This window comes from Folsomia candida, unplaced genomic scaffold (genome assembly GCF_002217175.1).
Source record: "Folsomia candida strain VU population unplaced genomic scaffold, ASM221717v1 Fcan01_Sc037, whole genome shotgun sequence".
Taxonomy (NCBI): Eukaryota; Metazoa; Arthropoda; class Collembola; order Entomobryomorpha; family Isotomidae; genus Folsomia; species Folsomia candida.
The window spans coordinates 723333-746684 of record NW_019091229.1 but is presented as its reverse complement, the minus strand read 5'-3'; the positions used below and the strand labels follow the sequence as shown (position 1 = coordinate 746684).

Sequence of the window (23352 nt, the reverse complement as noted above, 5' to 3'; positions counted from 1 at the left end):
GAAAAATCGTGCGTTTGTGCGAACTTGCGGCGCCCATAACTTGCTGAAATTTGCGCATCTGCCCAAGTGCTGAACCAAATGTTGCTTGTAAAGACTTGCTCTTTCAAACTAATAAGGTCCAAAAATTATCTGGGCTGAAGATGGTTTGCGCCTCCATTGTCAGATCAAGAGCTTCTAAGCAGGCGCTTACAAATTTTTGTACTCTTACTAAACGTCTCCTTAGAAATATGTAGATATGTGAAAAAGTGTGCAAGTCTACAGATTTTACAAAGTTACTAATTGTCTCATGTACTAACCTTTATATATGTGAATACATAACAATTATAGATATGTACGCATATATACAAATACACACTCTAAATAATTGTTGTGTCAAATTTACACAGCGATATTCTATGACTAATTTTGCGCAATGTTGGACAAGTTATACCCATTTGCTGTGCCATCCTCTTATTAAATTTAGCACGACTTTATTTAGATTGCATAATAACTTACTTATTAGATTCGATTCATTTCGAGAAGTTTGCACAATTTGATCCCACTTAAACGGCGAATATGTCACTTCATCAAGGGGCAATTATGCTCATCTGAGGCGTCGCTGCAGTCATCCTTTCCATCACACTGCTTCCCTTGCGCGACGTATTCAAGATCATCGCAGAGAAAGGTGCCGTCCACTTTTAATCTGGTGCGGAGCATGGAATTAATCCAAGTCGGAAAAAGGGACACTTTAGTAAAAACGTTGGGCGGTGGGGGGTTAAGGAGTTTTCCGTCTTCATCAACCAAACAATCCGAGTGGTTGAACCCCGTTGAAATAATTCCGCAGAGGACGTCAACGCATGCGTGGGCGACCCCAATGTTTGAAGATGGTTCCATCAATGGTCCACAATACGCGCAAACGGCACCAGACCCAGAATCCCCGACTGAAAATTAGAGCGGATTTCTTTCAGAAATTTGGCCCAATTTTCGCCATAAAGTTGGCCCAATTTTCTGCAAAAACTTGGCCGAATTTTCGCCACAAACTTGGCCAAAGTTTCTAAAATAATTCGCCAAACTTTCTCCACAAATTTAGCACAATTTAATTTTGTAAAGACATGCATAGCTATATATGTGCATATGTACACGTGTAAAAGTTTTTTCAGAAATTTTCTGCATAAAAAATTATGCAGAATACTGACACAAATGTATCTATTTGTTCTTAATTATTGCAGAATTTGAGACCGTGATTTCAACCCCGGGTCACCTAACATACATCATTAAACGACATTCGGGTGTCACACGTGGGATGACACCGCCGTTATAAAATACATAAGTTCGATAAATAAAGAAATAACCGCACCTTCGCAAATCGATGTTTTACTCGACCTCGCACAAAACATGACTTGTTCATCAAATCCGCTCCAGTTGTTCAGACCACGGCGACACTCAGAACTTGGGATGATTGACATTACGCCGGATTGCAGGGTGTCAGGTGTGACCGCGGAATAGCTGTTTGTATGCAAATACACCTTGGAAATATAGGCTCCCCATCCATACACGGTTACATTTCCTGCAAAGTATTATAAATATGTACATATGTACACAAATACAGAGTGGTTTAAATGTTAGGTTACAATGGAAAATTTTTCAATGTGAAAAATTCGCAAATCTCCATTTAATGGAGTCCATTACTTACCGAAATTTTGCCTCTGAAATTCAATATTTTAAGAACTTTGTCATCAGTGTTCCATAAGTTTTGATAAAAATTAATAAAAATCTCAATCCCAAACCCGTCCGTAACTAATGGAAATTTACGAATTTTTCCCATTGAAAATGTGTCCATTGTAAACTGACATTTAAACCACCCTGTGTGTAAAATATGTAAATGAAAATGTCCCAAATCTCCAAATCAACCTTTAAACTGCCTGTTTCGACTCGGTATCCGAATTGGATGAACGAATCGATTTATTTTCAGTGGGGCTGTCAGTTGGAGGAGAGCGATATCGTTTTGATAAAATCTATCCGGATCGTACCCGCCATACGGTTGGAGTACCTTGACCTGACGGATCTGTTCCGTTCCGTCGCGAAGTTGGAGACTGTACTCTCCAGCCACGACGCGAATCTCGTGCGGAATTCGAGGGGTGTTCAGGGATGGCGGCTCATTGCCACGATTTCGACGGTACAGACAATGGGCGGCGGTAATGATGGTGTGCGAATTTAGGATTGACCCACCGCAGAAATGTGTGCCCTCCACAGTGTCCACCAAACTTACTTGGTGCGGGGCGTACTGGTTGAATCCACCCGCAACTCGGGGAACACCTGAAATTGACACAAGTCAGGTTTTCAACCTGCAAGAACCACTCTTAAAAATAGGTAGTTTTACCCTTTTGAAAAGTAAATGCAGTCTAGGAAGTATGCAAAATCTAAGGTAAGATTGCCTAAATATGTATGCACATGTGTAGATACACGCTTAGCAAAACGGTCTTGAATCGTCACCAACCGGAGTGCATATACATACGTATGAATTACCCGGCGTGGTGATAACGGGCATCACCGTATGGTGAGAAATATTTACATATACACCGTTGTGGTGTTAAAAACTCACGCCTCAGAATCCAATTATCTATCTATTACCAACCCGGGGAGAAGTTATTACCAAATACCAAATCTATAGCATCACGGAGTATATATAGATATGACTTCACCAGATTTTTAACATTATACTGTACCTTTATAAAGGGAAAAGTTTACTCAGAACTTAGGACAGTTTACTTCTAGTTACTTTTCAAAAGGGTAAAATTATTTTTAAGAGTAAAAGCGGAGGAACACGAAGTGGGTGTAAAACAAGTCTGGTTTTTTCACTCTTAAAACCCTGGTGTGAATCGTCACATAACGGTGTGCATACATATGTGCATATTCACCAAAATGGTTTTCACCGCATCGTGATAAATCTTACCCGCATGATGACAAATTGTCACTGCCTTGTGTTAAATTTATCACCATTTGGTTAGAAACATCACAAGTGAAGTCACACATGTACATATATGCACACCGTTCGATGACGATTAACAGCAGATTTTTAAGAGTATAATAATGTAAATTTAAATTTAAAACTTACGTTTTCCTTGTGTCCATGAAGTGGCAAAGAGTAGGAAGATTATGAAATGGGAAAACTTGAAATTCACCATTTTCTTCGTTTCCATGTTAATAGGCAGTTATTAGTATTTAAAAAAAAGTACGACTTGACCACTTCAAAGCTTATGCGTTAATAAATATATAGTCATCTTTATCTGGGATATTTATTACCGGGATTTGAATGGATTTGGTGTTATTTTGTGTGACATCTTTAAGGTTTTTCCGTGCCATCGTTTTCAAAATCTTGGGTCATTCACATTTTTATTAGGTGAGTCTATACCTATATAAATACATACATTTATGTGCATACATATTTAGCAGATTCACAGTTTTTAATTAGCCTTGTTTGTAGAATTACTTTATTATTCGCTTCCAGGACCAAGCCTGGTGATGGGATTTGACTTTGTAACGCATTTCAGTGTCAGTGTTCGTGAAACGTTTTTTATAACAGAACTGACATGCTGATGCGTCTGAATTAACGGTGCATATGACGATGCACTGTTATCTAGATAGAACTCTGGTATATGTAAGTACATATGTACATACGTAGTTACGCAGGTATTGATTTCTCAGCTTTAAATAAGCTACGACTTGAAATTAAAATTACAACGGTCCCAAAAACTTTGCTACCGATATGGTATCATTTTAATACCGAGCTGTTCCTACACGTTCCTGCTCAATGGGCTACCACTTCATAAGATTTCCTATTTGATAATAAAATTTTTAGACGGTTTATTTTATAATGTTCTGTTTCAAACGAATGAGTAAGATTTTTTTAAATTGTATCAGTTGGAACACTCAAAAATCAGTTTTCCATATTTAGGCTATCCAGATTAGATTTTCATATTTAGTCTTTTCTACATTTCATTTTCCACATTTTGTCCGGATCCCGTTAAATGTTAAAAAGGTGACGTGCCAGTACATACACTCTTAAAACCCTGTGTTAATCGTCTTCGGGCGGAGTGCATTTTATAACTTTATCAAATGACGGTAATGTTTTTCACCGCATGATGGTAAATCTTGTCTGAATTGTTACGAATTATCACTAACTGGTGTTAAGTTTATCACCATGAAGTTACAAATACACATTGTTCGGCGACGACTAAGAGTGTAGTGAGCTTTTGAGTCATAATTTTGTATGGACATTTTTCAGTGCATTCCTGCGAGACAAACGTCTCACGGATTTTCATGGCAATGCATGCATTTCGTAAATAATGAATAATTTCTAGGTAAAAGTTTACATATTTATTTTAGACACGTTGTACAGGTCGGTGACCTTGAGTGCTGCATGACATTGTTGTACATAAGTTATGTACATATGCATGTGTAGGCGAATGTATGAATATGAAAAGGTTAAATTAGACATTTACTCATAATTATAAACATCAACAAGTTTATTAATAACGATGCATGCTTTTGATCATGTGCGAACATGTGGTTCTCATCCTCTGAATAACAGAATGCACTCAATTTACAACTTTTCAAATGTCAAATTCACATCGGAACGGATGGATTAATGATTACATACTCATCTTTGTACCTAGTCGTATACACTCAAGTGTCAATGACATATAGCTTTATTACTTTTGTAGTTCTCAACTTAGCAATTTTTGACTAATTTTACCGTCAAGCCAGATAAATTTCAATTCAAAAACAATTTTTAGTCTTAAAAATTTCCTCCTCCTGCGTCAATGCTACGCTAAAGAAGACACGACCACTCCTCGATGGAATTACGCACAGATTCCAGGGGCATTTTGTGTCATTCCGGGGTCAGAAATTTTTTCCAAGCCTCCGCACTTCTACGGGGTTTAGAACACACCTTTACCCCTAAATTTGACCATTTTTCATGTTCAGGTGATTCAAATCCAGCAGGGATGATAACCATTTCTGATTGGAGATAAAGACCGGAATTTGTTTTTTTAGCTACGCTTGGGTCATTTTTTGCAATATAAATTCGTGCTGAGTCCTGCTGAGAGGTCCCATCGATTCCATTGAATTGGATCTCACTTAGGGGATGTACCACGGACTCAAAAACATATTTTCAGAAATTTGATTCCCCCACCTCCCCCCAATTTTCAGCAAAACGTAGAGAAATTACCCCAATTATCTCCCACCTGCAAAAATCATCAAAAAACCTTGATAATGTGACTTTCTGACCTTTTGTCTATATCGGGGGATGTCTCTGACCGATTTTGCGTAGATTAGGACAACTCGCTTGTTAAAAGATTTTTTCGATGTGAAAATCTCCTCATTTGTAAAAATAATCCTGCTCACTTATTTGAAGCGTACCGCTTGAAGTGACTGCTGCATTTATTTAATCTGGCTTTCCTTTGGGGTACGATCAGGCTCTGGCAAGTACCACATTTTAAAGCCTTAAGCCCAGGCTTCAATTTGAGCACTCGATGGATAATTTGCGTCGACACTGTCAACAGTGAACCCGGTTTCCGTTGGAATTTCGTGAATTTCTTCGGATTCCAGGCTTGAGTGGCTTAACGATGGGTGTGGTCCTTGTTGGTTTTCAAAAAATTCTTCTTCGACTGTTTTTTTGTCGATACAGTCCCCATGAACCTTTTTATAGTCCGTTGGGCTAAATTAAAGTATACCTTTGACTTTTTCAGCACATGTCAAATTCACTATTTTTCTTGGATTTTTTTTTGTGAAAAACTATTGCCGCCTGCTTCTCTTCAATTTCCTATATATTTATCCAGATGTTCAAAAATTACAAAGTCCATAGTGAATCATAATGTAAATCGCATGGCGAATCTAATGCACTTATCAGATTTTAATTCTGTGGCGTAGTTTCTTAGCAACCAGCTATTGACACTTGAGTGTATACGACTAGGTATATATGTACACTCTCAATAATTTTTTGACGATATTGTTACCGGCGGAGGTAGTATGCTACGCTATGCAACGCAATGTGATTTTACAAAAATGCAAGCTAAAGTCAATCAATTATTAGCTACCTTTTGCTACCAAAAAATAGGTAAATATTATTCGAAAACGTACTGGAAATGTCAATCTGATAATAATACTGTAACTAGGGCAAGAGCGGATTGCAGAAGGTCACATGCGGTTATAAATTACGATGAGTTATTGGAAAAGTTTAATCTGTTATCGATTAACGAGAGGCTTGAATATTATGCTTTATGGAATTTGTTTAAGATTAGAAAATATGGGACCAATATAAATGAATTCAATAATATGTATGTATTTAACGAAACGGGTCACAGAACTAGAAGTTCACAGAAAATGCACGTACTGACGCACAACTCGGTCATGTTTACCAATTCAGTGCGTTATTACTCAATTTTAATCTGGAATACATTGGACATTGTAATGATACAAGAAATTTTGGATGATAAAATACATGTCTCAGGAAATGTACGTAGTCGTATCACGGAGTTTGTTATGAAAAAGCGTAAAAATAATTATGATTAGTTGTAATGCGAAATGGATAATTTTAAGACTAACAATACGGTGACGCCAGCGGTCTCGCTCCGATTTTGACGAAACGACGATAATTATGTAGCTTTAGACAAATAATTCAACACGTGTTTCAGGATTTTTCATAATGCTCAGTTTAAACGAAATTATGACGAAATCCGTGAGCGAAAATTCCCATTTTCACCGTGACATTTTTCTCGTGAGGGAGAAAAATACAGATTACAGAATCTCGCTGAAGGATTCCATCCTAATTTCGTTTAAGCTTAAAAGGCGTGGGCATGAAGTGTTTTTTTCGGATTTGAAATTGCTTTCATAAATTTTCAAATTTTGAAAATTTTTTTAAACTTTTTTAAATTTTTTAAATTTTGAAAAATGCAACACGCCAGAGATTTTGAAAAATTGAAAGTTTCTGAAAAATATGTTTCTAAAATTACGCAATGTAATTATGTGGAAAAATGTTCTTTCATTTTGGAAATCGGGTAAAAATTGAAAAATTAACAGCATTAAAAAAAATTCTGATTTTGTCTGAAATTTGTATTTGAAAATTCTGCCACAACTGAAAATGCGCATTCAGAAAAATGCATAAATTCGGTTCCACTTATTTCCGTGTATGAGCAATATAAAATTGTTCCTGTCAAAATCGGAGAAAAACACTTCATGCCCACGCATTTTAAGCTTAAACGAAATTATGACGGGCTCCATAATGGAGAATCTGTATTTTTCTCCCTTGAGAGAAAAATGTCACGGTGAAAATGGGAATTTTCGCTCACGGATTTCGTCATAATTTCGTTTAAACTGAGCATTATGAAAAATCCTGAAACACGTGTTTAATTATTTGTCTAAAGCTACATAATTATCATCGTTTCGTCAAAATCGGAGCGAGACCGCTGGCGTCATCGCATTGTAGGATATGTAGTTAAGTTGTGTTACTTGATGTAAACCAGTCATTAAATTGTACTGATCAAGGAATAACATGTGAATAAATGACTATCAATCAATCAATCAATCACCGAAGGGTAGCATATATACAGAGGCTAAATCCTGCTCGACCCCCATTGTCAACGCTCATGTAATAAAAATATTACCGATACCGGAGATAATTTCTTACCCTCAGAAGACAATTTGTTACCATAATGTTACCACGCGGTAGAGTTGCATCGTATCTCCGCAGGTAACAATTTTGTCAGAAAATTATTGAGTGTAGACACATATTTACGATCTAGAAGTATTTTTTTGTACAAATTCACACATTTGTCTTGAAATTTGATTATGACTTAAGAATCAATGACTGTATTACCCTACGTAATAAATATCTATGTATCTAAACATGTAAAACTGACATTTATGTACATATGTAATTTATGCGACTCCAGAAAAATTGTTTATTACTTATTGGTGTTAGATCCCCCTGCATCTTTTCAAGAAAATTATATCATTCTTGGGTCTACATAACTTAACTTATTTCTCCAAACATTTAACGCAGTTTAATAGACATTCGGAATATAGTCTTTTTATGATAGTTTTTACGTTCTTTCAACCATGAGGTTCAAAACTAATAGTAGAATTCTCGGAATACGGCGTAATTAATAATAGGTGACGTTTCATTTCTTATGCTAAGATCATACCTGCGTGGGAATCGATGGGGTGACAAATCTGCAAACGACAAATGTGCAAAGACATTTGTGCAAACGATAAATGTGCAACCTGACAAATGTGCAGCCCGATAAATGTGCAAACGATAAATGTGCAACCGATAAATGTGCAGGAATTTTTCCAACAAATAGTGCAATATATCTTGATATAATTTACACTTCAAATCAAATTACATCTTATCAAAAAACTAAGAATTCTGAAACATTAATTTTGTGGTGAAGCTTATGAAGCTGGAGATCTTATAATGCAGATTTTATACTTATTAAATATTACTAATCATCATTATAACGGGGTTGACCCCTGTCAATTTTATAATAAAATTCCCGTGCCGAATCACTGTAATCAGGGTTGCACAAATCTCATCTCACTGAGATATAATGAGAAATAGTGAGACATGAGAAATATGAGATTTAGTGAGATTTATGAGTCATGCACTAGCGCCACCTAGCGGACGGGGTCATGAACTACAAGTTTATCTCATTATTTCTCATATTTCTCACTCAGCCCCAACTGAGATGATTGATATATATCATTAAATCTCACTAAATCTCACTCAGTGATATATATCACTTGTAACCCTGACTGTAATGCTAACCTTACATTTATGTAATGCTAAAGAAGGAAATCTGTTATGGTGATCGTTTTGGGCTAAATTTTGGTTAATTATAAGACTATGAAGCCCACCAGCGATATTTCTGATTTTTTTATATGATGTCATACAACTATCAAACTTCCATTCCTGAAAATTTCAGGAATGGTACATGCCCACAAGTGGAGAAAGAAATATTCTCCTGGGCTATGTTTAACACGTAGTTAGGCCAAAAACAAAAGCGCAGATTAAAATATGAAGACCACGAACGATTTTGCAAATATTTGCATATGTTGATGGTCATACTATTGGTGATTTTTCATCAAAGAATTGAAGATTGTACATTTCTAGGTTTCGAGAAATTAATTCAAATGTATCAAAAAACATGGAATGAAATGGAAACCATGCAAAATTACCACAGGTATTAATAAAATGGTAACCATGTTGCGCGTTGCTACAATTTTGCAAAACATTTCCAATGTTTATAAACCAAAGCCCGACAAGAAAAAAACATTGATTACATTCATGGGTTGGAAGTGACTCAAGCAGGACCCTTTGAGTTATAGTAGACATGCTGAATAATTGTTTGATAGTATAATTTGCCAACTCGCCAAGTTTGCAATTAATCGGGGTTCATTTGACAAAGTCCACTCTTCGTTCGAAATTTTGCCAAGCTCGTTTTTCGACGGGTGGTTTTCCACCAGTCGCTCTTTTCTCAACCCGGACAATCAGATTCACATCGGGAGACTGTGCAGCCAACAAAGGAAGCTTAACCTTTTCGGTCTCCAAAAATCTGCATGCATCTTAATGTGGATGCATGTTTTGGGGCCACTGCATTTTTGGAATATGAAATTACTTCCTAGGTCGTGTTTTTGTGAAGTGTTTTCAAATTATCGTTTCGAATGATTAATTAGACCTGATTAATCATGATTTCATCGATAATGACCACGTAGCTACGCCGCGAACTGGTCATTTAAGCCCAAACCATAATCGATCCTCCTTTATGTTTAACTGCCATATGAACATATTCCTCTTTGTGAGCCTTTAATGGCACCCGCCAGACTTTAACCATTCAATTGGCCCCGAATAAGTAGAATTTGCTTATGTCGGACCAGCAGACCCTTTTTCATTCATTGGAAGTCTGTTTAGGGTGGTGTTTAGCCCATTACAATTTATTGAGTTAGTTGGTTTTGGGGACCCCCGCGTCAGTCGGGCTTCTGGACCCTGAAACCCCATTGCATGATTTTTGATTGATCACCAAATTGAAGGATATATTAGCCCCACACTTGGTTCTCAAATTCAACATGGTTTTGGGAGCCGAAATCTTCCGATCTCGAGTGACTTCTTGCTTGATTAATCTGTCGATTTTGGGCTAAGGTGACTTTTTTCAGCCGGATCATGGGAAACCAGCAATTTAAAATATCGCTTCATGTTTTTTGGCTAAGTTTCTAATAGTAAATATTGCTGGGCATGTTTTATGTCTGAGTTTTTGATATCCAAGCTTGTTTGAGAAGGAGGCAAGATTATTTCTCGCTCCGCCAAAAATAGCTCGTTTGGTGTCGCAATTTTGGCTCTAGACAATACCAATCTGGACTTACGAAGCAGATAAAGTTATATTTTGTGATCTGATTAACTTACCGTGACAATAGGTAGAGGTTTATCGTCATAAAAATTTCGCACAAGCAATTAACCCATAGGTTGCCAATACTTTTTGCAGGTTGTAACCTGACGCGTTTGTGTCAAAATCAGAATAACGTTACGGTTATTTAATTTCAGTCGGGAACATGATTATAATCGAAACTACATTAGATTTGCTAAATGTGTACAAAGTTTCATGCTAATTTGATGATGCAATCCAAAGTTATAACCATTTTTATTTAGCTTGCGTGGGTGGTGCCTATACTTGTTCCATTGACTGTATCGTTTGCACATTTATCGGGCTGCACATTTGTCAGGTTGCACATTTATCATTTGCACAAACGTCTTTGCACATTTGTCGTTTGCACATTTGTCTTTGCACATTGGTCGGGCCACCGTGGGAATCATGAGTTCAAAACCCGAGAATTATCAAGGCAGACGAGTCTAGAAATAATGCACGTCGTAGTAGCAATGAGTGACTGAGGAGGGGAGCTTCACCACCTGCCCCTCTCAGATCTTGATGCCCGTTTGGATGTTGTAGCACGTAACAAGAACCCTTCAGTGGTTTGGCTGCATGGCCACATTTACCCCAGCCACACCCATTCAAATGAGTCCAAAAACGGGAAAAAGCTCTGGTTTTACTCCTTAAAATCCTCGCGAAAAATCAAATTTTACTCGGATTTTTAAAATTCTTGCACCATTATACTCCTATGTAGATAGTTGTTTTATCATACCCAAGGTCAAACTCGATTTTTTTGACATTTTTATTTTTCCGAAATCAAATTCCTGATCAGAAAATTTTCGAAAATATTGAAAAATTTTAAAAAGTTGAGCTTGATATTGGGTACGATACATAAGCTATCTGGGAGTATAACGGTTAAAGATTTCGAAAATTTGAGTAAAATTGGATTCTTATCGAGAGTACCTATAACATATTATGCAAAGCCATCAAGATCTGAGAGTTGCAAGTTTGCAAGTGGTGAAGCTCTCCTCCTGAGTTATCTCACTAATCCAAAGTTTAATGCATTACCTGTTTATAGCAACTAGATAACATCAAGTGTTGAATCATGTTTCATTTTTTAAGATGATGCAATGTTGTTCTCCTTGGAGTGACCTACCCGTCTTCATGTCAACTAATGCAATTCTGGTCATGTGATAATGCAGAATGATACTAAAATAGAGCATTTTTTTAATTGACTCTTATTTTTAATAAGACGGCCACTTTTAGTTGAGACCTGAATAAACCTGAATTGTCCAGGATTTTTCCTTAGTTACGAGTTGAGCGTGAAGACATAAACTACTTCTCACCTTAGTAAATAGACAAATCATCCCACATAGTATCGACGGGAATGTGAGACGACTTATATATTCGGGGTAATTGTATTTGTATAAAACCCCAAAAGTTAATCAATTTTAATAATGCATTATGTCATCAAAAAGCGCCGATTTTTAGACCACCCCTTCCTTGCCCTACGCATGTCAAGCTAATCCAAATAAGATAGGCGACCAAAAACCACTCTCCCACATTTTTTGATAACGTTATTTTCTGACGTTCCCTTGGAGTGATTGATGGACTGACTGACTGACTAGGACGTGACTTAGCATAGATTTAGATATGGCATAAACTTGCTGAAAGAAGTGCCATTTCAATTACCTAAGTTTGTTTCTTCCGTAATTTGGGAATAATGAAATAATAACCTCAATTCAATACACTCTTAAAAATAATGTTATAAAACATTTGTAACTTGATTAAGAGTAAAATGTTTACTCGGCCCACGCATCCTGACAGATCCTGCATGCCGTTTTGGTAGAACTCCAGCTACTGCTACTTGTCTGCTTAGTCCGGTAGTATTTAGTACCATGAAAATTTCAAAAGTTACCATACATTAGTTTATGTATGTTGGTTTTTGTAAAATACAACATTGAACATAAATATGTGCATATAAGTACACTTATTATTTACTTCCCGTCTCCAATAATTTCCATCAAACCGTGTCACCGAAGGGATTTTTAATTCCTTTCCGATAGCTTACAATAAGATATAAATTAGTCACAAATGCATAGACAACAAATGAGGCGTAAAAATTAATAGACAAATCTGGGTAAATTAGATCGTGTCACGGGGATAGAAGCAAAAGAATTGACGTCCTTCCAGCATTGTATTTTTGGCATGGCATCTCAAGATCATCTAGTTAGCATACAATTGGACATGGTTCATGCACTCTTAGAAAACTGGCATTAAATCATTACTGACCGGAGTACATACATATGTATATGACTCTACCGGCACAGGTAATAACGAGCATTACCGTTCAGTAATGTTGTAGACTACAACTTGTAGTAATGAAAAATTTACCACACACTGCTCCCAATCCAGTAGGCAGTTATTACCAAATCAATACCAGTACTGAGTACATAGGTATATATGTGTACAAATTTATGTGACTCTACAAGATTTTTAGCAGCGTGGCGTACCAGAAATACGTTGCAGATATAAAAAAATAGCACTACCACAAAATGCATTACATCTTCCTCTTCATCTGCTTGTGATAAACCGTGCACGCTTTGTGAAACTGTTTTGTGGTATTTTAAGAAATCGATGTGTACATAATAGCGATATCTCGACATCATTCACTTTTTGCGAAGTACATATTTACTAAATACGTTTAGTGTGTTTTTTGCCTTCCTGTTGAACATTATCACAACAAAATAATTTAAAAAACATTAAAAGTGCATACATATGTAACTGTTCTGCTTGGATAATTAACAGAATTGATTTCTGGAAACCCTTCAAGAAGACTCAAGGAGCAAGCGTTTTAAATAATTGGATTTGATCTGCTTTGTAAAGGGTTATAATTATTGCACAAAACAGTGGCCGCGGAAGCGATGGGGACATCTGGGGGCAATAGCATTGTAGAATAGGGTAGAGAGGGGTTTATATAACATAGACAGATTATGCGGCCATATCGAATAACTCTGGTACATTGTCCCTCTGTCCCCACCCTTCCGCGGCCACTGTCATAACGCAAGGTAGATAAGTACCAACCCATCAAAACGATCTTAGTTATATAACACGCGATCTGCAATCTGCCATGTGTTCATAATTGCTGTCATGTCATGTTTTATTGACACGACACCTGCACAGCAAAGAAGTATGTAAATTACAACAATTCATAATTTTATTACAAGTGGCTCAATCACAAAAGACATTTGGAACTGTATAGATTCTCAATTTACAATAGTGCCCACATTTTCATTTATGTACATAAATAGAAATCATTTTTTAGCTTGTGATTGTGTTTCCAGCATGGATTTGGTTCAGTGCACGTTCCGCTTTTTATCCGATTTTCTGGATGCAGGCAGAGATTCCATAAATGAGATAAAAGTCAAACAAAACGTAAAAAAGTGTCACAAATAAAATAAAATCTAGAGATTTGACCTTGATCAATTGAACGAACGGGTACCAATTCCATCAAAAAACTCAAATTGCATCACTGCAAGAATGACAGCCAAAGGAGTGACAGGTGCTGCGGAATGGTGGACTTTGTTTCTTCTGGGGTGTACTTATTCCACTGGGGAACTGGGGCATTTTTTACTAGGGTCCGTTTCTCGCCCCATGGCGCAAGAACTACATTTCGGAGATAAAGCATGTCTCAAAAATAATGAAGTGACCAATATCAGTTCTGCCACGTGTTCCGGTATCGTTGACGAAGTAACGTGAGTCATATTTAAATATTTATGTACACGCTTAACAATTTTATGATACGATTGTTACCGGTGGGTTTACTATGCAATTCTACGACTTCGGTAATATTTTATCACGGAAGGATAACATATATAAAGAGGCTAAATCCTGCTTAGTCCCCAATGTCAATGCTCTCGTAATAAAAAAATTACCGAGAGGACGCAATTTCTTACCCTCAGAAGACAACTGGTTACTATAGTGTTACTACGGGGTAGAATTGTGTAGTACCTCCGCCGGTAACAATCGAATCCAAAAATTATTCTAATAATTTTATTATGATAATTTTATTAATTTTATTATGTGTGTACAAACTACAAGGAACAGTTTTTTCTAATTATTTCCATTGAATAGATGCCTCAATGTCACGGTCACCACGGTCGTCAGTTCGTCCGAAGTTATGCACATCTGCAAATGGGACTACAATGGACTGGGTTTAGAATACCATATCTTAGCCGGGCCAGCTTTCATACTCGTTTTTACTATTACAGCTTTAGGCTGGGGTTATCTGGCCGATAAGAAAAACCGAGTTCGATGTTTCTCTTTGGCCACCTTCTTTTTCAGCTTGGCAATTTTGGGGACATCATTCGCTACAGAGTATTGGCACGTGTTTGTAGCACGGATGTTTCTGGCTGCGTGGTATACATACTTACACATTTCTTTGTTCTCTGTTCAATTAAAGCCTCGTACTCGGAACGAGTTCTCACGGGAAACGACAACTTGCTTAATTTTTTTTTACATAAATTGACGTTTCAGCTAAATTTGTAAGTGGACGGAATGTACCACTATTTCACGCATCTTTTGCTCAATTTTCAGTTGAGTTAAAAACGAGATTTCGAGCTTCGTTCCAAGTGCTCAGTACCACTCGGGCTTAACTTGAGCCGAATTTCAGAAAAATTAGTTTTTCACGTGAAAAGTCCATTCTGAGTACTTAGCTTTAATTGTCATGAGTTTGTTAGTAAATACAAATTACATACAATAAAATTATAGGGAATCATCCTGCGTACCTTTGGCCACGACCATTATCGCGGACCTGTTTCCCAAAAGGAATCGAGGTTTGGCCATGGGGATTTTCCACTCCGGGATTTACATCGGATATGGAACATCCTTCACCTTGGGGAATCATGTCACGGCAGCTAATCTCTTTGACCAAGTGAGCAAATCAAAATTATCTACACTCTCAGTAGTTTTTACTGATGAGAATGTTACCGTCGGAGGTGCAATTCTACCGCGTGGTAATCCTGAAAATAAAAAATTGTTATGTACCTGAGGTTAGTAAAGTGTTAGTGATATTTTACTACTATACCGATGACGTTTTGGATAAATGTCTAATCGTCATTGAATGGTGTGCAAATGTAACTTCACCACCCGGTGATAATGTGACTCACCTAATGGTGATAAAACTAACAGTTGTAATTTGTCTCCATGGGGGCAAGATTTATCACTATGCGGTGAAAAACATTGTCACCATTTGGTGAGATCACATTCCTCACCGCGCATTGTCCCATTGCAGATAGTACCTCCGATGGTAATAATCTTAAAATTATTAAGAGTGTAAAATATGTATGTTCATCTACACACACAGGCAAAGGATGAATACATAAATTGTGATAAATTGTACAATAGGGTTGGAGAGCTTCCTATTTTCTGGCAGGACTGCCCGGTCTCGCAATCACATTTTTATTCCTCTTCACTGCAAAGGAGCCGGAACGAACGAGAGATGAAGATGAAGTGTCCAAGTCTAGCCCAAAAGAAACAACAAAATGTAATCAAACTTCTACCAATTCAGAGAAGAATATTAAGCAAGAAACTCAGGCGGTTGGAAAGGAAGATGAAGGAAAGGAAATTGAGTTTGAATCTAAATCTGCTTGGGAAACGGTAAAAAATCCAGCTCTGATTTTCTTGGTCTTGGGTGCTTGTGTGAGGCATGCAGGTAATGAATACATAAATACAGTGGAATTATTTGTGCTAGTCACCTCATTTACATATTTTGACGAAATTACGAGAAACATAGAGCGTACTCACGTCAACCTTAGCATATCTCGCAAATTGAGCATGAAAACATAGCTTGCGAAGCTTGGCAACATCTACAAGATTTCGCAAAGATTTTACTAGAAAACCATGTTATGTTTTTCGCAAATTTATTGGGCAAGTTATTATTACGCAAACTCATCCTCACAATCTTCAGCAAGAGAAATTACGCAAATTCATGGAAACCATATCAAAATATGTGTTTTAAGTAGATTTGCCAAGTCATATTTTGCGAATCCACTCACTGCAGAAATATTATGATCCTAATATCATGAAGTTTGCTAAATGAGTTGCGGTGCGAAATAAGACGTTGTCGTGAATATGTATGCCCTTAGTTTATTCAACATAAAAATGCCGTATTGCTGAAAATTGGCATAATGAAATTGATGTAAAGGAGGTGACACGCACAAAAAACTCCACTGTACATTATGCATTTTCATCCGGAGGTCGATCAAAAACCATAACCATGACGTCATTACTTTTTATAGGGGGATTTTGCTGGGGTTATAATTCCGCCCTGTACTTTAAAACGTACTATCCCGACACCGACGTGTCTGCCATGTTGACCATTATTTCCATCGGGGGTGGCGTCACGGGTTGTTTTCTGGGTGGATGGTTATCCGACAGTCTTGTCAGTACTATGGGCATCTCGGCACGAGCCCTAGTCTTAGGGATAAGCCAGGTAAGTAAATTGACTGATGGCTGCATAAATATACATATACGTGAAAATTTTTGGTCTGAAATTTCGATTATGTATAAATTTGCATATTATTGCATTTAGTTGGTGGCTTTTCCATTCGCATTTGCCCAATTCTTTGTAAGTCCTCCGTTAGCTCTGTACTTTCTTCTTGTTGGATATCTCGCAGGTATGTATACATAAGTCATTTTATTTAAATGCACGCATGTACGTACAGTGAAATTATTTGTGCGTGTCACCTCATTTACATAAATCTCACTATGCCCAATTTCGGCGATACGGGCTTTCCACATTAAATAAACTCTATGTCTCTCCCGAATCCGTCAAAATATTCAAATGAGGTGACACGCACAAATAATTCAACTGTATTTATGTCTTATTAATTTTTCTGTTCAACACATAGCCGAATTCTGGTTCGGAGTAATGTTTGCCGTCTTGGTGGAACTCGTGCCGGCCAGCATTCGATCAAAATCCGTGGCTGTGGCGCTCCTATGCATCAACAACATCGGTGGAAACACCCCCGTGTTCGTAAACCCCCTCGCTCATGCGTTCACTTATCGGACCGCGGTTGTAATTCTGTATCCAGGAGCACTTTTTGGAAGTAGGTGGTTATCATCAAAAATTATACTCAAATATTCGTAAAATGAATTTCTCTTATTTTCAAATCAGGTTCTATTCTGTTCTTTATATGCTTCTTCATTTTACGAGGACAGAAAATTAAAGCGGATAAGGGGTCAAGCGCGGTTAAAATTTCGAGTTAAAACTTTTATCGTCAAGTACGCGCAAGGACATTATTTTCAAAAATCTTTATGTTACATATAATATTATTTCAAAATAAATATGTAGATGTAAGAAGGTAAGTCTCAGTCTGCCTCGCACATTCCCTTGATTTTCTACAAACGTTGGAAAATTTGTGGACAATTTTTTAAAAAGTCTTCATAGAATTATTAATGTACACATTTTGAAAATTACGATACAATATAAATTCTCCAAAAGAGCGTAAAATTTGTCGATTTTTAGATACATATGTAAATACAATAAAATCTTCACTTTTCAAAGAAACGCACGGAGATAAACACGTTTTATAATCGCGATTTTAAGACATGGAACAAGGGAAAGGCGAGATACAAAAATTCGAATTCAAAACCCTTATACACTGCGGCGTTAATCTCTCCAATTATTTAACGAGGAATCTATTACACAACTCAATTAACTTTTCGAACCGATCAAGCAATCACATTCGTTATCGATTATTCAAATTTGTATGTACGCAAGCCTAATTCCTGTATTCTTCTATGTAATGAGAGATTACTGATCATTTCGTCCATATCGATTAGGGATGGCAACACTTATCGATAGTTTCATACCAATTATTACCTTATCTTCTCCTCCGATACGTTCCCAATACCTTCTGTTTATTTGAAGCACCCAGAATCCCATTACATATTTACAAATAAACTGTCGTCAGTCAGGTTTCTAGCTTTCCCAATAAATAAGTTTCCAAGTCTCAACTTTTCCAATAAAATCGTCACCATGCAGGTCATCGTCATCGTCCTGCTCCTCGTCGCCGGCAGCTTGGCCAACTCCATCAGGCAAACTCGTGTTTCCAACCCACCATGTCGTAAGAATTGGGTAAAAATTCTAAAATTTCGGAATTTTAAGATTCCCTAATTTGCAGCCCTTCCCGAAGAATATACCGGCCCTGAGGGCCCCTTGAATATAACCTACCACCCGATTCTCGAAATTCATGAGGGCGGAAGCCATGGGTAAGTGTTGAGCCGGTGCGGTGTTAGGTGTTCCCTTGTCGCATTTTGTACACACTCTAAAAAATCCCGTATTTATATTGAGTCACAAATGTACAGGGTGGTTTAAATGTCCGGTTACAATGGAAAATTTGTCAATGGGAAAAATTCGCAAATCTCCATTAGTTACCGAAATTTTGCTCTGAAATTCAATATTTAAGAATTTTGTCATCTGTGTTCCATTAGTTTTGATAAAAATTAATAAAAATCTCAATCCCAAATCCGTAATTAACGGAGATTTACGAATTTTTCCCATTGAAAAATTTTCCATTGTAACCGGACATTTAAACCACCCTGAATATACACCGTGCTGGTATTGATGATTTAGTAATAATGTCTTCCCACCGGATTTGTAGTAAATAGCTTCCTTCCGACCAGTCAATTTTTCACTACCACAACATCACTAAATATTTAGTAATGTCCGTTATCTATTATTGTGTCGATAGAGTTGTACACGTGCACACTCCGGTTAGTAATGATTTAACCAGTTTTTTAAGAGTATATGTACTTATTAACAGAGTCTTCACCATCAACGGGCTGAACACCTACTCGTCCTATTGGACGATCGACATGATCACGAACATGTTTACCATCACACTTGATAACCTCAGCCTGGACGCGACCTACTCCGCGACCGGTTACCTGGACGCGACGCCCTACTCGCAGGGATGTATCCCATCCGGAAACTTCACTGGTGGCGACACCGCCAGAATTACGGTTGCCGGACTCCGAGTTGTCGGACAGGCCACGTTTTTCGTCAACCTGGTCAACGACCGTGTCTCGATCCGTCGCTTGTCCGTGGCTTCCTTTTCCTTCACCGACATCACGGTCGACCTTGGCGCGAATTTCCAAATCGGTTGGGCTCCCGTTGACTGGCCCGCATTCAATGGTAACCTCAAGGCTTGCATGGATTCTGAATTTGCCGCCAACAATCCCGCCATCGTGGAGAAGTTTAGGCTCGCGATTAACGAGAAGATTCAGCATTACACCAGCGAAGAGTTGTCCGAGCTTATTGGCAACATCTGCCCACCATGAAGTTATTAAAGTTCTCGGTTGGGAGAAATTTGTTATGTTAAAAGCGAGATTATTATCAAATTCGTGAATTTTGAAAATCAAAAATTGAATGTCTAAAATAAATATTTATATTTGTGCAACCATGTTAACTACAGAGATATTTTATTTCTGCGTAATAATTTTAACTGTGACCTTTGAGGTCAAAATGGAGATCATCATTGAATTAGAGGGATTAAGTTTCCTGTTAAATTTTGCAAGCTTACCCCTTGAAGGGGGTGACCTACATACACTGTAGAGGTGAGTCGGGCCTAAGATTTTCAAAGCCCGGCCCGCCCAAGCCCGACTCAAAAACCCTATTCAAAAGCCCGACCCGCCCAAGCCCTATTCAAACCCCAACTCAAAAGCCCGGGCCCGCCCAAGTCCACATTTTCTAAAGCCCGAGCCCGCCCAAGCCCTATAGGGCTTGGCCGCCCAGGCCCGAGCCCATCGGGCTTTGAGCCCGGGCGCATAGGGCTTAATCCGGCTTTTTTGTTATGGCGTGACAAATTATTTATACAATTAAAAATAAGATTTGTAGAGCGTTCTAAGTTACGCATGACGAAACACGAATTGATAAATAAAGAAGTTCAAATTATTTAACAAACACATTTCAAAGGTTTAGTAAAAAATAAATTATTTTCACAAGGTACAAAAATAAATAAACCCAAAACTGTTAGTGTCAATGATGTTTAGTAAACAAAAAACGTAGTTTTTATGAACGAATGTCAGGTTGGATAAACTACTGCCGCTAATCCTAAGTTCAGTGCGACTGGTGGTCAACGTTAAACCGGTGCTTTAAAACACTCTCTCATCACTAGCTTGTGATGCGGGGATTGATAATATCCTTGGAGTAATTTTCTGCATCAGTGGAAATTGTGTGGCGCCACACCAAAATTTCAGGATATGCTGACCTCGCTTGATCCAATAGCCTGACCGTCTTTGAATATGTATCCTCTTGCACAGTAAGCTTATTTTGAATTCTCCGTCCTTTCACACTTTAGATGTGCAACCCTGCTAGTAATTTTTTCACACCAATAACAACAATCATTTCCATTTTGAAAATTTTTGATATTGGAATTACTTTTTAATGAAAATACTATGAGAATACAATAATGCATTGTGAATTGCAAGTATAAAATACAAATGGTGCGCTTTTGGCCAAACTTTTGACTCTCATATTACTCCTAACTCCACGAAAAATATTAGTCGGGCTTTTGAGTAAAGCCCGAGCCCGACTCAAGAAAAGCCCGCCCAGGCCCGACCCGACTCATGGGCTCAACTCAAAAGCCCGGGCCCGCCCAAGCCCTACTCAAGTAAAGCCCGCCCAGGCCCGGCCCTACTCAAAGGCCAAACTCAAAAGCCCGGCCCGCCCAAAGCCCGTAGGGCCTGGGCGGGCTCGGGCTAGCCCGATTAAAGCCCAAGCCCGACTCACCTCTAATACACTGTCCATCATCGAACTTGCCATGTGTCTTGAGGTTAGAAGTTTTCGTTGAAAAGTTATCAGACCAACGGACAGACAGACAGACATTTCAGACATAACGATCTTATAAAGGGCTTTCACACCTTATTAAATAATCAGTAATAATCACATGTATATACGAGTAGATGTATTAATTGTATGCATTTGTCCTTTATTTATGTAATTAAAAATTCACGACATAAATTAGTCGAGATTCGTTTATACGATTTCTCCGGCATAAATCGTGCAGCCATAAATTTTAGGAAACATTCAGCTGCATAAAAACGATAAAAAGGGTTAATACTTGGCCGAAAATCTGAAAACCAAAAGTTAACTAGATTATAAAATTATTCATGCATGGAAATATTTACATGCATACATGTGTATGTACCAATATATCTGTGTTTCTGGGATTTCGTAAAATTAAAACTGTTTAAATTACATATCCTTACCCCCAAAATAAGGGAATTGTTTAATTTCACGTAGTTTTTTAGCGAAATTTCCGTTGGATTCGAGGCCAAAAGAGTGCAAATATTTTGTAGCTACAATAATTAAATAATATGTAGTGTCCTATTAAATTAGCTCACATTTCATACTTTATAAATTAATAATATGTCCGCATGGATATGAATAATATTCATTGAATATGCATCCAGACGTGTACTTGCGCTCATCCTCAGAAAAGTGAAATTTTTACATTCTTAGAAATCTGGTATAGTGGCGCAGTTATTAATTTCTCGCTGTTTAAATTGCTACCGTTTGGTGTTAAAATTATACCGGTCAGTACAAATTAACCACCGATGTGGCAAAACTTTAATACTGCGCTATTAATTATGTACAATCTGCACAACGTATTAATTATAAATATGTACCAATTGGTATCATTTTAATACCGGATTTCTAAGAGTGAAACATATTAATCCAATTGGATATCTGCATTCAAAATTTCCGACTATGTATTTTCATGCCCTCATTACTTATGTATGTAGCATTGCGCAAGTTTACACTCTAAACCAGTGGTGGTGACTCTGGTGATTGAGTTTTTTTACCGGTGGGTGATGATCGTTGTGATTGAGTACCACCGAGCTGGTAATGGTTTATTTCCATGTAATGATCAAGCTGTCATCGATCGATGACGTATTATCACCCAGCCGATAAAGTCACATATGTATGTATAGTGATAAAACAGTAATAAAATTTCTTGAAGTCTACATACATACATATTTACATAAATATGACTACTTACCTCACGATATAAATCTTCGTTAATCACTGCTAATTCTTTCTCCTTAAGAATTTTGGCTAATTTCTTTTCCTACAAAAATATTCCGAAACTTTCCAAAAATTTAAGAATAATTAGAATACAAATGTCCTCACCACTTCTTCTATATCTGTCGCAACCCAAATTTTGAACAGAACTCGGTACAATGAAACACACTGAAAAACGACATTTGTCCAATCACCGCGTAATATTCAGCATTCCACTCCGAACTTGTCACCAATTTGACGCAAATGTAAACCGTTGCAGATGCGATATAAATTGAAAACATGATTGACAAAAGTTGAGAAATTGTCAAATATTTTCCAATTGACTCGGCTTGTGATCGTATCATTAAAATCAGTTTGTGCGGATTTCGAAGTTGAACTTTGCTAGTGAAATTCGTCGCCTGAATTTGTTTGTGGATCTAACAAAAATACAAAGTCATTCGATTAAAAATTTCGAAATTTCACAAATCATGCATACTTAATAAAGTAAATTGATTCTAATTGTACCACCCCAATTGATGGCATACACAAGTATTTACATATAGAAATAAATATGTACGCAACAATGCATATTTATGTGTGGAAATTGGTATATGAGCTTCATTTATGTAAATTTCACAAGATTGTTATACGTATTTTATACGATTTCTAATTAATTCAGTTCAGCGTAGTTTTTTTATAATAAAATTGAATTTGGGTTTAATTAAGAAAAACATAATTAACAAATAAAAATTTGTTCCTATGCAAACTTAGAGTGTCCACGGAATTAGAAGAATTGCTGAAAATCACCATCATAAAAAATGAAAATCGAGAACATAAAAAAAAGAAAAATAAATTCTGACTAAAATTCATTTCGAAATTTTG

General features: G+C 37.2%; 2 protein-coding genes across 2 annotated transcripts; one reads left to right on the top strand and one right to left on the bottom strand.

Moving 5' to 3' along the window:
* Nucleotides 1-558: 558 nt before the first annotated feature.
* Nucleotides 559-3179, bottom strand: LOC118439490 (trypsin-1-like). Its single transcript, XM_035860817.1, has 4 exons — nt 3095-3179; nt 1891-2295; nt 1337-1546; nt 559-920 (listed from the first exon to the last, which is right to left on the bottom strand). Exons 1-4 carry the CDS (start codon nt 3177-3179, stop codon nt 559-561), a joined length of 1062 nt encoding a protein of 353 aa, XP_035716710.1.
* A 9595-nt stretch (nt 3180-12774) lies between these two features.
* On the top strand, nt 12775-19864 carry LOC110861012. Its single transcript, XM_022110125.2, has 10 exons — nt 12775-14155; nt 14535-14819; nt 15171-15333; nt 15807-16113; nt 16700-16893; nt 16993-17077; nt 17312-17509; nt 17578-18529; nt 18587-18674; nt 19229-19864. Exons 1-8 carry the CDS (start codon nt 13941-13943, stop codon nt 17667-17669), a joined length of 1539 nt encoding a protein of 512 aa, XP_021965817.1. The 5' UTR covers nt 12775-13940; the 3' UTR covers nt 17670-18529; nt 18587-18674; nt 19229-19864.
* The last annotated feature ends 3488 nt before the right edge of the window (nt 19865-23352 follow it).